Source organism: Triticum aestivum, chromosome 6B (assembly GCF_018294505.1).
Source record: "Triticum aestivum cultivar Chinese Spring chromosome 6B, IWGSC CS RefSeq v2.1, whole genome shotgun sequence".
Taxonomy (NCBI): domain Eukaryota; kingdom Viridiplantae; phylum Streptophyta; class Magnoliopsida; order Poales; family Poaceae; genus Triticum; species Triticum aestivum.
Window position 1 is genome coordinate 262,588,133 of NC_057810.1, and position 14,906 is coordinate 262,603,038.

General features: G+C 47.3%; 1 protein-coding gene across 1 annotated transcript; it reads left to right on the forward strand.

Annotated features, from left to right (window-relative positions):
• The first annotated feature begins 11,531 nt into the window (after nucleotides 1-11,531).
• On the forward strand, nucleotides 11,532-12,881 carry LOC123139154 (uncharacterized). Its single transcript, XM_044558953.1, has 2 exons — nucleotides 11,532-11,931; nucleotides 12,172-12,881. The coding sequence occupies exons 1-2, from the start codon at nucleotides 11,532-11,534 to the stop codon at nucleotides 12,879-12,881; spliced, it is 1,110 nt and encodes a 369-aa protein (XP_044414888.1).
• Nucleotides 12,882-14,906: the final 2,025 nt, after the last annotated feature.

Sequence of the window (14,906 nt, forward strand, 5' to 3'; positions counted from 1 at the left end):
TATCCGCCAAGTAGTCACTGTCTGCATGCATCATCACTTGCTGGTTTGATGAAACCTAGGTCTCTAGGAAGAAGACCATTTGCAATCCAAACTGGATCGATTTAATCAGGGGGCGGCTCCTAGGTCGGAGCTATGTTGGGCCAAACTGGGCCTTGGCCCGCCCAACCCAACAGAAAATAGGGAAGAGTGACAGGAAAATTGGACTTGAAAAACAAGTGATGTGTGTAGTTTCTTAGCATGCCCCGCCCAACAATCAGTCTGAAGCTCCGCCACTAGGCGGCTCCATGCAACTTCAGCAATGGATGCATCGTCATTGCTGCAAGGGCAGTAAAGTGGTTGTCCGTGGTGGCTAGTAGGAGCAAATTGGGCATCCTCGCCTCAATCTCATTGCCGGAGGTGGACGCCCGTGGTGGAGGTGACGACCCCACCTGCAGATGGCAGTGGGCATCCGGCTTGGCAAGGGGGCATGCGGTAGATAGGGAGCTTGACGTCTGTGTGTTGGCTACGACGCGCCACGTGTTTGGCGCGGTTCAGCATGCACATGGTTGAATGACCAGGCATGGAAGACTCAAGCTTCGGTGGCAACAGCCAGATTTGTCGAATGAGTTTGGTGCTTCCTTGGTGACTATGTCAGTTATAGGACAGAGGGCGCCCCATGCTTCCATAGCGCACTACCTCCTCTCGTTAATGCCGGGGGTGGCGGGACACTCCTCCTCGGGAGGTGGTCGGCTAGGTGACTCTATGGGGCATGTGCTTCTTTGGTCCACGAGTGTCGTGAGAGGTGTGAGGCTCCTTGGGTGGACACGAATGTGGTTCTATGGTGAGTATTGGCTAGTGCAACTTTCGGAAGAGGATGGTGTTTGGGACAACATTTCATGTTTGAGGTGAAAACTCTTATTCCGGCCTTCGTTGGTCTGACTTAGGAGCAGTGAACTTGCGTCATTACCTTGTTAAAGGTGTTGTCTTTATGTCAAGTTTTGACCTTGATTGGCAGGTCTTGGCATTCATGATGAAAATCCTTGCCTTGACCATCTTCGGCCAGATACGGCAACAATTATGCTAGGGCATTGCCCCTTTTTGGAGGCGTTGCTGTGGCAGAAGTTTGACTCAGTCGTAGATGTTTTCTTCATGCCTTCTAATAGGTTTGCCATAGTTGACTGTGTCTTGTATTCTGCATGTTTATGACTTGATCCTTGTTGTTATTTATCAATTTTAACAAAATATATGGTTGTGTTTATACGAGGGTGCAGAGGCCGGGTAGTTTGTTCTTACCATTTTGATAAAAGAATCAAAGATTATTTCTAGGAGTCCCTGCATCAGTAGTATGGGACTAGTGTGGACGTAGAGGAAAAACTTATAAGTATGGGGTGGAACCTGTCTTCCTGTACGACCATCCTGATTCTGTTGACCTATCAATTCTTAAAATTTTGTCATAACCTAGGCACATGGCCAGATCGAAAACCTTGGCGTTTTGTTGGTCGATGGTCTAGTGCTCCTCTGCTTGCTACGCAGCTTCCTTTTATCAGGACGAGACCGGTGTCTCTACTCTGTATTGTTGTGTGTTCCTGCCTTCCTGGTAGTGCAACAACAGCCTGGGACTGTCGTGTGGACGTAGAGAGGCAGCAGCCAGACAGACACCGGAACCAAATCTGTATTCTCGTGTGCCCCTGTTAGTATAGCAGCAGGCAGCAGCATGGGACTGTCGTCTGGACGTAGAGAGGCAGCAGCCAGACAGACGACGGAATAAATCTGGCCAGACGGACATCTTAAAATGTACCTGGATGAAGAAAATATTCGAATTACCGTGAAGTACAGTAAGCGACGTGCGATGACCACCCGACGAATAGTCAAGTTCCGGACCTATATTTTGCTATAGTATATACTTGCGGGGCAGAGGGCGTATTCTGTAAGAGCATCTACGGTCGTGATGAGCTAATTCGGTCCCTCAAATGCTAACAGGCACGCCTGCGCATCCGTGGACATTAACCGGGCACGTCTTTGTTTTCCTCTTTACATCCGCGTATCTCATATCCGGTACACTATATCCACACCCGCATATCTCATATCCGGTACACTATATCCACACTGTACATGTAACGTGAGCTACTCTACATAATCATACAACGGGAAAAAGATCGACTGCAAACGGACAACAAAATCGGCTGCAAACGGAAATAAACGAACTTGACATCATCCAAAAGATCTGTTGTGTTCGTCCTCGGACAAGTTCTTAAACATCAACAACTAAAAAGATATAAACATAGGAGGAGGAGCGGGATCACCACTTCCGCGCCGGGCCTTTGCCCTTTCGGTCGCCGGCGCAGCTGTAGGTGTTCGCAGCTGGTGGAGAATCTTGGTCGTCGGAGGAGGAGGTGGAGCTGTTGCCGTCGTTGTTGTCGGAGTCGGAGTCGGAGTCAGACAGGACAATCAGCCCCTTCATCTGGTGGACGGCCTTGTCCTGCTACCGCTTCAACTTGGCGAGCTGAGTCGCCTCCGTCACTGCCTCATTCATCTCCCGCTTCGACTGCTCTATGGCTAGCCGGAGTGCCCTTGCGTTCTTCCACCGGAGACGACGAGCGTCCGTCTCCGCCGTCGTGAGCGGCCGGCGGTAGACCCATGCAAGTAGCCGCTCGTCCTTGTCGGGCTCCGCCGGCACACCGCGGCGATGGCGCACGGACCGCTCCGCCGCATCCCTTGCCCGCTGCGCGGGCACACGCCTCCGATTCTGGAGTGCGCGTGCGGCCGGCGACGCGGGCACTAGCACCCACCGCTGCCTGCGTGGAGGAGCGGCCGACAGGGGAAGGGAACAACATGGGGGCGGTGGGAACTGTGCTATCCTGTCGGAGCTGAGCGCAGGCCGGGAGGGTCAAGCTCTAGCGCCCGCCCTGCACCGGCGCGGGAGCTGCAGAAACACTGAAGATCTGGAGCTGCCCCTTGTGTCCACCTTGGATCGCTCCAAGGCAATGCGGAGGGCTAGCTCCTTATCGTAGTCGAGGCCGGAGCCGGAGTGGCTACCGGAGCTCGACATTGCGCCAGATTGGATCGGAATGTGGGAAGGAAGAGGATAGGATGGAGCGAGGAGGCGAGTGGAGTGAGCTAGGGTTCAGAGCTAGGCGTCAGATTGAGGATTTTGTGGGACAACTATGGGGTCGGTGGTGGGCCGGGCCTGTCAGGCGGACGTGTCCGGGCATGCCCGGGCCGCCCGTATCCGCCTAGATTTGGACTGGATGTGAGGGGCGCCGGACAGCCTGGACGTTTGAGGCCAGTTTGAGGTACCGGGTGGGTCAAATTTTTGCGACTGGTCCGCCCACCCAGGCGTTTGAGATGCGTAGTTCTTCAACTCCTGGTTCTACTTATTTAGAACTTTACAATAAAAATCATAAGTTCTTCATTGTTTCTAGCAAAGTTCCTCACTAAAAACACTAATAAACTACTATAAAGTTGTATTTCAATTTTGGTTAACAAAATTGTGTTTAAAATTTATGCAAGACTGATCTTGTTCTAAAGATCTTAACACCGGAAGATCAAATATATAAAAAATTTCAAAAACAAAAATCTTATTTTTAAGATATGAACCATCTAAACTGTCAAAAGAAAACTTAAAGTAATGAGTTTTGAGGAGAGAGGAAAGATGTTGTATGCATGCATGTGTTCATGTAGGCATGCATGTGTCAGTGAGCAGAAAAAAGGACAGGAAGAGGGGCCATGCGCATGCAATGGGTGTGGATCCATATGGAGCAGCAAGCGGCAGAGATACAAGTTACGCGCACAACCGGTTAGACAAAGCCTTATTCGGTTTGGGGTGCCCGGCTGTACATGCTCTAACTAAACTTTTTTTATTGATTGACAAAGACATTTCTTTTATTAACGCATCTTGAAGGTTACAAAACACAATGAGTCCATAAAGGTGTTAGGAAAATTCACTATCTCCCGCTCTCCCCCTCCCCTCCCTCTCCCCTCCTCCCTCCTCCCTCACCACCGGCGGTTCCCTATGCTCCTCGGCGCTTGCCCCTTCTTCCCCCTCCCTGGTTGAGGTGCCATCTCCAACTCGCCTATGCCTAATTCGTGGATCCACCGCCTCCTGTAGTTGTAGCTCCCAACAGGTTCTGGGCGCTCGCATCTCGTGCATACGACAACCATTGAGGAGAAGTGGTGTGATGCCTTCTTTTCATTTAGCAATTCTCCTTTGGCTGTCTAGTTCTGTGGGAGCAGGCTGTTAGAGAGGTGGATGACAGCATTGGTGGCTGACATTGAGGTGCATTCCCTCTAGTTAAAAGTCTGCGAATTGTCCTTCTGACTGGATCAAGCAGTGCCAATCTCCGCACGTGGTTTCCTTATAGAAGGTGTTGGCTCAAAGTTCTACTTCAGGGGGTGACAACCCTAAGTTTTCCCTCTGGAGGGTTAGCCAATATTCGCGTGCAATTGTTGATTCCTTCTTGAAGGTGTTGTGTTGGAATCTTGCGCCCTTTGTTAGGTCACATGTCACCCGATCAATGCCGGGTTTGTTGTAGGATCATGCAGTTTTTGTCATGAGGCATGTCCTATGTAGTTGGTCTCTGGTTTGTCTTTCTCCTTTTAAACCAATTTGTTTCGTTTAATGTTTAACATTTCAATTGTGTCTAATTACATAGTATACATGTCTGTGTGCACAGATCGATCGATGCGGGATCCAGAGTTATCCTCACATTTCAAACACGTAATATGGCTGTGCATCATGCAACAAATGGATTGTGATAATTAGGGAGGGAAATGACACATCTGAATTAGTTTAACTATAATTGATTTAAAAAAACTTCTAAATATGATTACAAAATTTTAAAAAAAGGGGCTCCAAGGAGTCCGTCCACTATAACTTTGACACTCATGTTTGGTAGCCATTCTCACCTTGGGTATGGCTACTTTCCACTAAGCCATATATTGATATTCTTTTAGCTGAAGGCATACTGATTTTTGACATGTCGAGTACATAAGTATATCTATTTTTTTAGCTGAAGCCATATACTCATATTTGTTTGGTATCTTCTTTTAAAAACTAGGTATTGCCCGATCTTAGAATAAGACCCTTAAGTTAAGGTTTAGAGCAAGCAGAATAGGAATGTAAAGGCGCCACATGGAGGTAAGCGCAAGCGGAAGTAACATTTTACAAGGCCTGTTATTTTATTGTGTTCCGAATCCCATACAAGTATTGTACTACGAATTATTTTATTGTGTTCCGAATCCCATACAAGTATTGTACTATGAATGGAGTCCTACCGGACTACGGCATGCCAAGCGTGCTAGACGTAGCATGACTACAACTCTGTTTCGTGTCCACCAAGAAAGAGAGTTGTTTGCCTCTTTATATAGTACTAGCTAGTCATAGAATAGATGAGAGAGATCTCCACCAGATTAGCACGTATAGGGTTTGTCCTCTCGTGTAATGTAATACTCCTTCCAATTATAATGATACGCCGCCGTGCGTTCCATGGTTTTCTCCCGCAAGGGTTTTCACGTAAAAATCCGTGTCTTTTTGTCTCGTTTATTTCTCATTATTATCTAACAAGTGGTATACAGAGCCAAGTTGCATATACGAGATTTTTGAGACGAGAGAATTAGGGTTACGGCGTCCTGTGCACCGCCGCCGACGCGACTGGCGATTCGAAGTCATATCGATTAATCCGACGAGACCGACAGAAAAACAATCTGCGCTGCTGCGTCGCCCTACAAAGCCGTGCGCTATCCACCGAGCAGGCCGATCCGCCGAGCCGCGCGTTGCTGCAGCTTCACGCCTCCCGTACAGGATCAAGTCCCGAGGAGGTCCAGTACTACTTACGTGAGATTACAAGGCTACGTTGCTGCTGCTTTGATTCAACCGGATCATTAGTACTACTACCAGTACCCACGTGAAGCCAAGTACATGAGCACTACTTGGATTTGTTACTACTACACATCTCACGTAAAGGCTAGTACAGTTGAGTACTAGAATCTATTTTTTCTCCTCAATTGCTATATCCACGCGAAGGCTACTAGGTGCTATCTTCGCTCTGCATATTAATTCTGTCAAGAATTTTTTCTACGGGCTTGTACTACTTTGTGAACACAGATTTAATCTACTCATGGCATCCATGAAGTACGATGTTCCGCTGCTGGATCATGACACAAAGTTTACCCTATGGCAAGTCGAGATGCGAGCATTGTTGGCGCAAGCCAATTATCAGGATGCACTCAGTTTTTCTTCAAGGTGGAGTTTTGAGGATTATGGCCCGTCGGGATAATGGATGCAATTTGCTGCAGTTATTTGAAGAACACAATTCAGTTATCAAGAAAAAAAAGGTATGGAGGAGGTAATTATTAAGCCTGTTGGTAGCCAGCATATACACTATTCTCTCCATAGTATTTTGCTGTTATGCATGTGAAGGTTTTGTTTGATATTCATGTTCGTGATGAGAATCAGTTGAGGTGCAAGAAGGAGATTGATTTGTTTCTGCTAGATACTACAACATTTAGCGTTGTTAAGTTTCAAGTGCAATTCAGTTGTCTTTGCTCTTTCAAGAGGGGTCTATTGCAGAGTTGAAACTCCGTTGCATGTTAAGATGGTTCCTTCATCCGATATTTGTTCTACAAGGACAGTTTATGATCATGTCATGGATTTTCATTAACCACTACAAGTCGGCAGTTTTTTGGGTGCACGCGATGCCATCCGTACCATATGCTCTTGCATGAGTATTGTTTGCCGAGGTTTGTGCTTTCTGTTTTGAAGCATGTTCAGATTCTGTGAGATGAGTTCTTCACAATGCGATGTGCATCAAGATGTTGCACTATGAGCTATGCGCTCGTTCAGGCACCACAGGAGATATGATGACTTATGTCATTTGATGATTGTGCAGTTTCAGTTTCTGTGGTCAGTGGCACAAACTCAGACTTTTATTGGGAGACCAAGTTTTGTTAGTCTACTTTGTTGATAGTTGTGCTGTTTTCTGGACGACCTACTGATTGATTTGCTCAATATGACTTCATGAGAAGTTTATTAGTCCTATGGATGTTTCCAGGCACAAGGTTTACTTGTGATAACTTTAATTGGGGAGTTGATGCTATCTATGATTATTGTAAGGGATTTCGTCTCAAGGTGGAGTGTTATTTTATTGTGTTCCGAATCCCATACAAGTATTGTACTACGGATGGAGTCCTACCGGACTACGGCATGCCAACCGTGCTAGACGTAGCATGACTACAACTCTGTTTCGTGTCCACCAAGAAAGAGAGTTGTTTGCCCCTTTATATAGTACCAGCTAGTCATAGAATAGATGAGAGAGATCTCCACCAGATTAGCACGTAGAGGGTTTGTCCTCTCGTGTAATGTAATACTCCTCCCAATTATAATGATACGCCGCCGTGCGTTCCGTGGTTTTCTCCCGCAAGGGTTTCCACGTAAAAATCCGTGTCTCTTTGTCTCGTTTATTTCTCGTTATTATCTAACAAGGCCAACAATGACCCATCTCGCGACGTAGCGCGTAACATGACGAAAGTTTATACTACCTCCGTCCTGGTTTATAGGCCCCCTTTGTAGTTTGTGCCAAATTTTGACCAAAAATTTAACTAACAAAATGTTAATGCATGTCAAGAAAAATTATCTCATTGGATTCGTATTTGAACATAGTTTTCAAAAATATAATGTTTAGTGACATGCGTGAAATTTGGTTAGTTTAATCTATGGTCAAAATTTAGCACGAAATACAATGGGGACCAATAAACCCAGATGGAGGTAGTAGCAGCCTCCAGGATTATTGCCGTTGCATGATGGTAGCAGCACCAAGGACCATAGACGCCCTAGCTCGTATTATCGACCCCTGATGCCGCTTGAAGCTGATTGCACTTGTCACAAAGGTTGCTGATGAGGCTGTCAAGCCAAACACGGTCCCATCGTCTCCTCAGAGCTCTCCGTAGCTGCAATAGGATCACAATTTATAAATTAGACCAGCCGGATGTTTAAATACAACTCCCAAGATCAGAGCTTTGTTGTGAGCGTACCATAATGCCCAAGCAAAAATGCTACATCTATGTAAAGCTTCTAACGTAATCTACGTACTTACCTTTCCCACTAACTAAACTACCCCTGATTTCAAGGGTGGGCCCGGGGCCCAATTACTAACCAATATAAGATTGCCAACTCAGACTATATGTAAGAACCATTACGTAGGTGTAGTGTTACCCATGCCCAAGACATGGCACCCATCCCAATCCACACAATTCTAGGCTTCTAGCGCCTTTGCCCGACGTGTGGGATATGAGCTGAAAAAGAACGTTGAAACTCGTGGAATTTCAATCATCACATCCGGTCATCTCGCGGATCACACTCCAGATGAACCGAGCCACAATACATTTTTTTCGAAACCTTGACCGTAGAACAATCGTTCTACGGTATTTTCATTAAATTAAAGTGAGTACAACAAGAAAGAAAATAAAATACATCGGGCATGAAGTCAATTTCAGCCAACACCCTCTCTAGGAAACTGAATAATAATCATATTACAAATGGAGTTCTGTCCAGGACTTGAGGTGCTCTGCTTTCCCAGTCTTTGCTCGAAGTTGCGCTTCCCAGAGTCTGTCTTTCACATAATACTTCCAGGTACCTAGACATGCTGGTGCGGTTCGAAATATTTTATCATTTCTAACAGACCAGATGCCCCAACAACTTGCTAGAATGATATCCAGTGCAATGGCTTGTGGTAGCTGTCTAGAGATGTTTGAGATCTCATCAAAAGTGGAAATGCCCCGTTGTCTGCCAGGGGCAATAGAGTCCCAACATGAGAGTGCAAATGAACAATCCCAGAAAAGGTGACCCAGAGTTTCTTCAACTTCCTCTGAGCAGAGTACACAGGAATAGTCTGGTAGATGCATATTTCTTCTGGCTATCATATTCCTGGTGTTGATCTTGTCATGAAGTAGAAGCCAGAAAAAAATCTGATATCTGAGTCGACATGATGTTTTCCAAAGTTTTGAAAAAACACCATGCTCAAAACTGGGTCCCAATATATTCTTGTACATCTTCATAGAGGAGTAATGTTGAGTGGACCAAGTATATTTCCAAATGTCCCTAGCTGTGGAAATCTCTCTGTTGTGTAGCATTGCAGAAAGCTCATTGAATTGTTGGAATACTTGTGAAGATGGAATTCCAAACTGAGCTCTTGTTGATTGGTGACTTCAACCAGAGAAGTGGCCTTACTATCCTCATCCATCCGGCAACAAGGGCACTTCCCATCGCCCAGGCCATGTCGTTTTCTAACTTGGTCGCCACTTGGTATTCTATTCCGAACTAATTCCCACAGAAAGATTTTAACATGCTGAGCTGAAATTTGTTTGGTGAAATGTATATACTGAAACATGTTAAGTTGTTCTTCGTCGCAAGATCTGATTGAAAAATACTCTACACTATTGCTTAACTGGATCTTTAATAGTTTATCGCCTAGATATATCAATTCAATGAAATGTCCTTTATCGAAATAACCCAGTTAAACAAGCCGTCGCTATCATCGTCATCATTGGACGGTCATGTTGGTTAAGATATTTGACTTATTTGTTTTGTCAACAATGATATGTTTGACTTAACTAGATAAACTTGTGGAATCAATAGGAAATCTCATTGTTTTCTTTGGGGTAGGAAATCTCATTCTTGATTTGCCACTAGGGTCAACTGGATTCTATATGTACAGTACCATGGGGGTTACTACTTGGTTGACTTATAAAATATATTACAAATGGATATGTATACACAAACCAATCTCTGATTGGATGGTTAAATGGACAGTGGTATACTAACCCATCAGGGTTCAATACTGGTGCTCGCATTTATCCTGCCCCTCAACTACGAGGCGTCTATGGTGACTTCGATGCCTCATAGGGATAGGGTGTGCGTGTGTGCATTCATAGGGGTGAGTGTATGCGCATATATATATATATATGATTGCTTTGCGTTTGTACTGTTTTCAAGAAAAAAAAAAGCAGGTATGTACACGTGTACATGATTCACATTCCAAATTTACAGACCGCTACATCTTCTACTAGCTGGTTAAACAGAAAACAGTTACCCAGCAAAAGAAAAAGAAAAGGAGCTGAGAAGCGGCCTTCTTGATGGCCAGGAGAGATAACCCGCGGGCCGTGGAACTTCGGCGACGGCGCGCGGGGGTGAGGATCGGCGTCGACGTCAGCACCGGCGCACGTGAGGCGGCGGCGGCGTGGTTTGGACTTTCCATAGAAGATCGAGTAGGCTGGATACTCCAGACATGTACAGATGTATATATCCCTGAACATACTGAAACGTACGTGCCACATACACTGGTGATGTCATCTGCAGTTTTAAATCACACATAATAGTATCTTGGCGATCGATCTGCACTTTAGCAGCCACAGCCGCTTCATGTGCTTGCAAGCTATCTCCGGCCCTCAACTGCTTTCCGCGAAGCGTCATTGATCTCCTGCGATCATTGTTGCTTTGTCTGGCCAATGTTGGGGAACATATAAGATATAACCTGCACATCTGTCCCAGATGCAGCAGCCGCAGTCGGCATGTGAGCTTCGATCAGCGTCTTTTGTTATACATTTTTTTCCGTCTAGTGCTTCCTGGCTTACTGCTCCGGGTCCGGGGTGATGCATGCATGGTATGGGAAAGGAGAAGTTAGAGAGAAATGGAGAGAATCTGGAAGAGCGTGCAAGAATCAGAACCAGGATACAAGAATGCGCATACGGATTGTGTCAATCTCCCTCTAAGATCCGCACAATCGTGTAGACGGTGATGGAGGTGGCCTGTCTCCCCTAACTTGACCACATTTTCTTATGCTCAAGTCAAACTCAGTAGCTGTTGTTATTTGCGGCAAGTCGCTCTGTATAAGGTTTCGTTACGTTAGTTGCTTAATTAGCTAAATATAGTCGTCCCCAACCGAGCTTAAGTGCTTATCTGCCTGATTAAGCAAGCGAGACTAGCCTAGCCAGGGGTACCAAGTGATGGAACCTAACCACAACGGCTACGGCTACGGCTACTACGACAACAACAATGGATCCTATACAAATGATGACAACCCATGCTACTACGCCATGAGCTATGCCACTTCCGAGCCCTCCTCCTATGGCTACCAATACCAGCAGTCTCCTTCCACCCAGCCCCAGTCCTCCTACGACAACCACTACTATGCCGCGAGTAAATTGCTCAAAGCCACCACATTTGTGGCTAGGATACTCCAAAACCACCGCTTTTGTCGAAAACTACAAAAAACCACCAACTCCGCGGCAAGTGAGTAACAAATCACACTAATTCAAAACTGAGCCGCGTCTAACAGTGGAACTGACGGGTGGGACCCACATGTCAGGCTGATTTGGCATGCCTCCATGGAAAATATGTTGAGGTGGACGATGGCCCCACCAGTCAGCTTCTCATCTATTTTCATCAATTTTTCTTTTTCCACCCAAGTCAATGGCGACTAGAGGCAGCGGCGGTGCAGCCGTAAGTTTGGTCGGCGGTGGGCTGCGAGCTCGAGCTCCACGTCGACGACGGGGCGGCGATGCGCCTCAGGGGAAGGGAGGCGGCGGTGATGGCGCGGGGCGGCGACGCTGCAAGGAGATCTTGCCGGTGGGCGGGGGCGACGGCCGCTGCAATAGCGGGCGCGGGACGGCGGCACTGCAATAGCGGGCGCGGTGGCACTGCAAGCGCGGGTGCGGGGCGAGGCCGGCGGGCGCGAGGCGGGCTTGATCCTCGCGTCTGGATCCAGGCGCTCAGTCGCGGGACGAGGCGGGCACGGGGCCAGGCGGGGCTTTGGGCTTACCGGCGAGGCGAGCGCGAGGCAGCCTCACTGCAAGGCGCGAGGCGGAGCTTGCCGGCGGGCGCCCCTCCTTCAGCTCGGCCTCAGCCGCCGCCGGTGCTGGTCAGAAGGGGAGGGAGGGAGAAATTTGAGGAAGAAGGAGGTGCGAGGCAGACAAGTGGGACCCCCATCCACCTCAGCAGGTCAAACTTTGACTAGAAAAAATCTTCGCCACATCAGCCCAGACAGACGGGTCCCATCTGTCAGTTTTGCTATTATACACGGCTCAATATCGAATTAGTGTAATCTATTACTCACTTGCCGCAGAGTTGGTGGTTTTTTGTAGTTTTCGGCAAAAGCGGTGGTTTTGAAGTACCCTAGCCACAAATGTGGTGGCTTTGAGCAATTTACTCCTATGCCGCCTACGACATCACCAACTCCTCTGCGGCCCAGTCCTACGCAGCCGACGACGACATTGCTCCTTACCCGCAGCAGCAGCAGCCACAGTACCTCAATTTCGGCGGCAGCAGCTATCAGTACGATGGTGCCGCGAGTGCTATGGGCATGGGCATGGACATGGACCAGTTCAGCGCGCTCATGGAGGCCACGTCGATCTCACCTGCTGCACCATCCTGGGCGGAGCAGCACGAGGCAAAGAAGGCCAACGCCGAGTCTCCGCAGCTGATCGGCGTGCGGAGGGGGCCGTGGGGCAAGTACGCCGCGGAGATCCGGGACTCCACGCGCAGCGGCGAGCGCGTGTGGCTGGGCACCTTCGACACCCCGGAGGCCGCTGCGCTGGCCTACGACCAGGCGGCCTACACGTCGCGCGGAACTGCGGCCGTGCTCAATTTCCCGGTGGAGCGAGTCCGGGAGTCGCTGCGCGTGCTGAAGCTCGGCGAAGCCGCGGACGCGGGGAAGGACGACTCGCCTGTGCTGGCGCTCAAGAGGCGCCACTGCATCCGGAAGCGCACTCCCAAGGGCAAGGGCCAGGGTGACATGAAGAAGAAGCAACCTGCTGCTGCTGCTGCGTCGAGCGTGCTGGAGCTGGAGGACCTAGGAGCAGACTACTTGGAAGAGCTGCTCGCGTTGTCCGAGCAGTGGTCGAATGAATGATCCATGACGTTTGCTTGCTGCTCGCTCTCATATCGTCGTTCATGATCGTGTTCTGGTACTAGCCCCGTACGGGCCCATCCTACAACATTTGGCATTTCCATATGTGGGCGTGCGCTCAGATCGCACTCCGGGCGGATTGAGTCGTTTTTTCCTAGTCAAATTTTTATTCATTATTTCATAAATTTGTGCGTGTATGTGGTTAGTCGGACATGCACCTGTACTAGCAGCACTAGTTCTAGTAATTCATGTGCTTTCCCTGTTTATGTTCAATCACATTACTAATCCTCCATTCTTAAAAGTTCATCCCCTGCTTCTCAACATGCAGCCTTCCACCTCATCAAGTTTGACATGTCAACATCCACTAGAACTATTTATCATGCATGCACCATACTCACTACACCTTGAGTTGTTACAACATGCAACCTCCATCTCACCAAGTCATGCATGTTTGTCACATCATAATTTGTCACATAATTATCCACATCATGCATCTTAGACAAACTCATGTCATTAGCATGTCATCTTATTCATGTAATATAGAATACTAAAACTGTAAAGCATCGGTGATGCGAGAATCATATGATTTACACTCTTTTCCTTCGTCTATATTTTGCCAAAGTTTTGAAATTGTCTCATCTGATATGGATCCTTTACATTTGATTTATGCACTGTCGTGAATTTGTCGTCCGTCTTATGGTGTGAATACTTATGTGGTCTGAGGTATCCCCAAAGTTATTAATGCTTCTGACGGTACATCACATAAATTACCCCCAAAAGTTGTAATATTACCCACCGATGCCACCTGTTAAGTGACAAAAAATGTTTCGCACAGGGGAATCCCCCACCTGAGCTGGCCCACGGAGTAGGGATCTCTTATACTGCGCTTTGCGCGCTGGGAGAAGACGTAGCACACCCGTTTGAGCCGGCCCATGTGCGGGCGGCCTGTTTTTAAATTTTGTTTTAAATTTTTCATTTTTATTTTCCGTTTTCGATTTTTTCTCCTTTAAATAATTTGCTACTTCAAAAAAGTTCGAAAATTTTAAAAAGACATTTTTTAATAAAAAAAATAAGTAAATCATAATTTTTTTTGTGGATTCAAAAATGTTCATATTTTTTAAAGTATGCTAGAATATTAAAAAAGTTAAAGTTTTGAAAACAAAAGTTTGGTAAATCAAGAAATGTTCATGATTTTTTTAAGTTCATGTATTAAAAATGTTAATGAAATTGAACAAAATGTTCGCCAAAATGTTATCGGTGATGCAGCAAAATGTTGTCATGGCCTTTGGAGATTATGTTTTTTTTCTTTCATTGCAACGCACAGGCTCTTTTGCTAGTTAGAATAATAAAGCATGAACTACTCATATCCATGTGAAAATATGGCCATTTCTGAACGATCCAAAAAGGGCGGACACAAACCGTGCAGCAAAGGCAACCCGACATTCTTCGGTGGCCATGGACAGCAAATGGCACATACTCTGTAAAAACCTGCTACGACGCTCTCTTCCTCGGCTCCATCTCATCCCCGCATGCCACGCTCACCTGGAAGACTTGGGCCCCTCTTAGCATCAAGTTCTTCATATGGCTGGCCTTGCAAGACCGGTGCTGGACAAACGAGAGACTCACACGCCATAGACTGTCACACAACCACGCTTGTGCATTCTGCGATCAGGCCACTAAACCATGCAACACCTCTTGATTGGTTGCTCCTTCTCTCGCATGGTGTGGCATGAAGTATTCTCCAGGCTACGGCTTACCAGCAGCATACCTCTCGGCCATGAGCCCTTCTTCGATTGGTGGCAGGCATCCACATCCTCTGCCCCGGCTTCCCTTCGAAAAGGCACGGCCTCGCTTGTGATCATCGTCACCTGGACTCTCTGGAAGCATAGAAATGCTTGCACCTTTGACGGCATCCGCCCATCAGTTACCGAGGCCTCTCGTGCCGCTCTTGCCAGGGCAGAAATGTGGGCCACGGCTGGCGCAAAAGGACTGCGCTCCTTCATTTTTGAACCGCCTTGATCGAACCTT

What these genes read in the sequence shown, in the direction of transcription:
- LOC123139154 (XM_044558953.1), top strand. Translation starts at nt 11,532, where the DNA reads ATGCGCCTCAGGGGAAGGGAGGCGGCGGTGATGGCGCGGGGCGGCGAC. An exon ending in GAAATTTGAGGAAGAAGGAG is followed by an intron (nt 11,932 to 12,171) that starts GTGCGAGGCAGA and finishes GGTGGCTTTGAG; the next exon opens with CAATTTACTCCTATGCCGCC.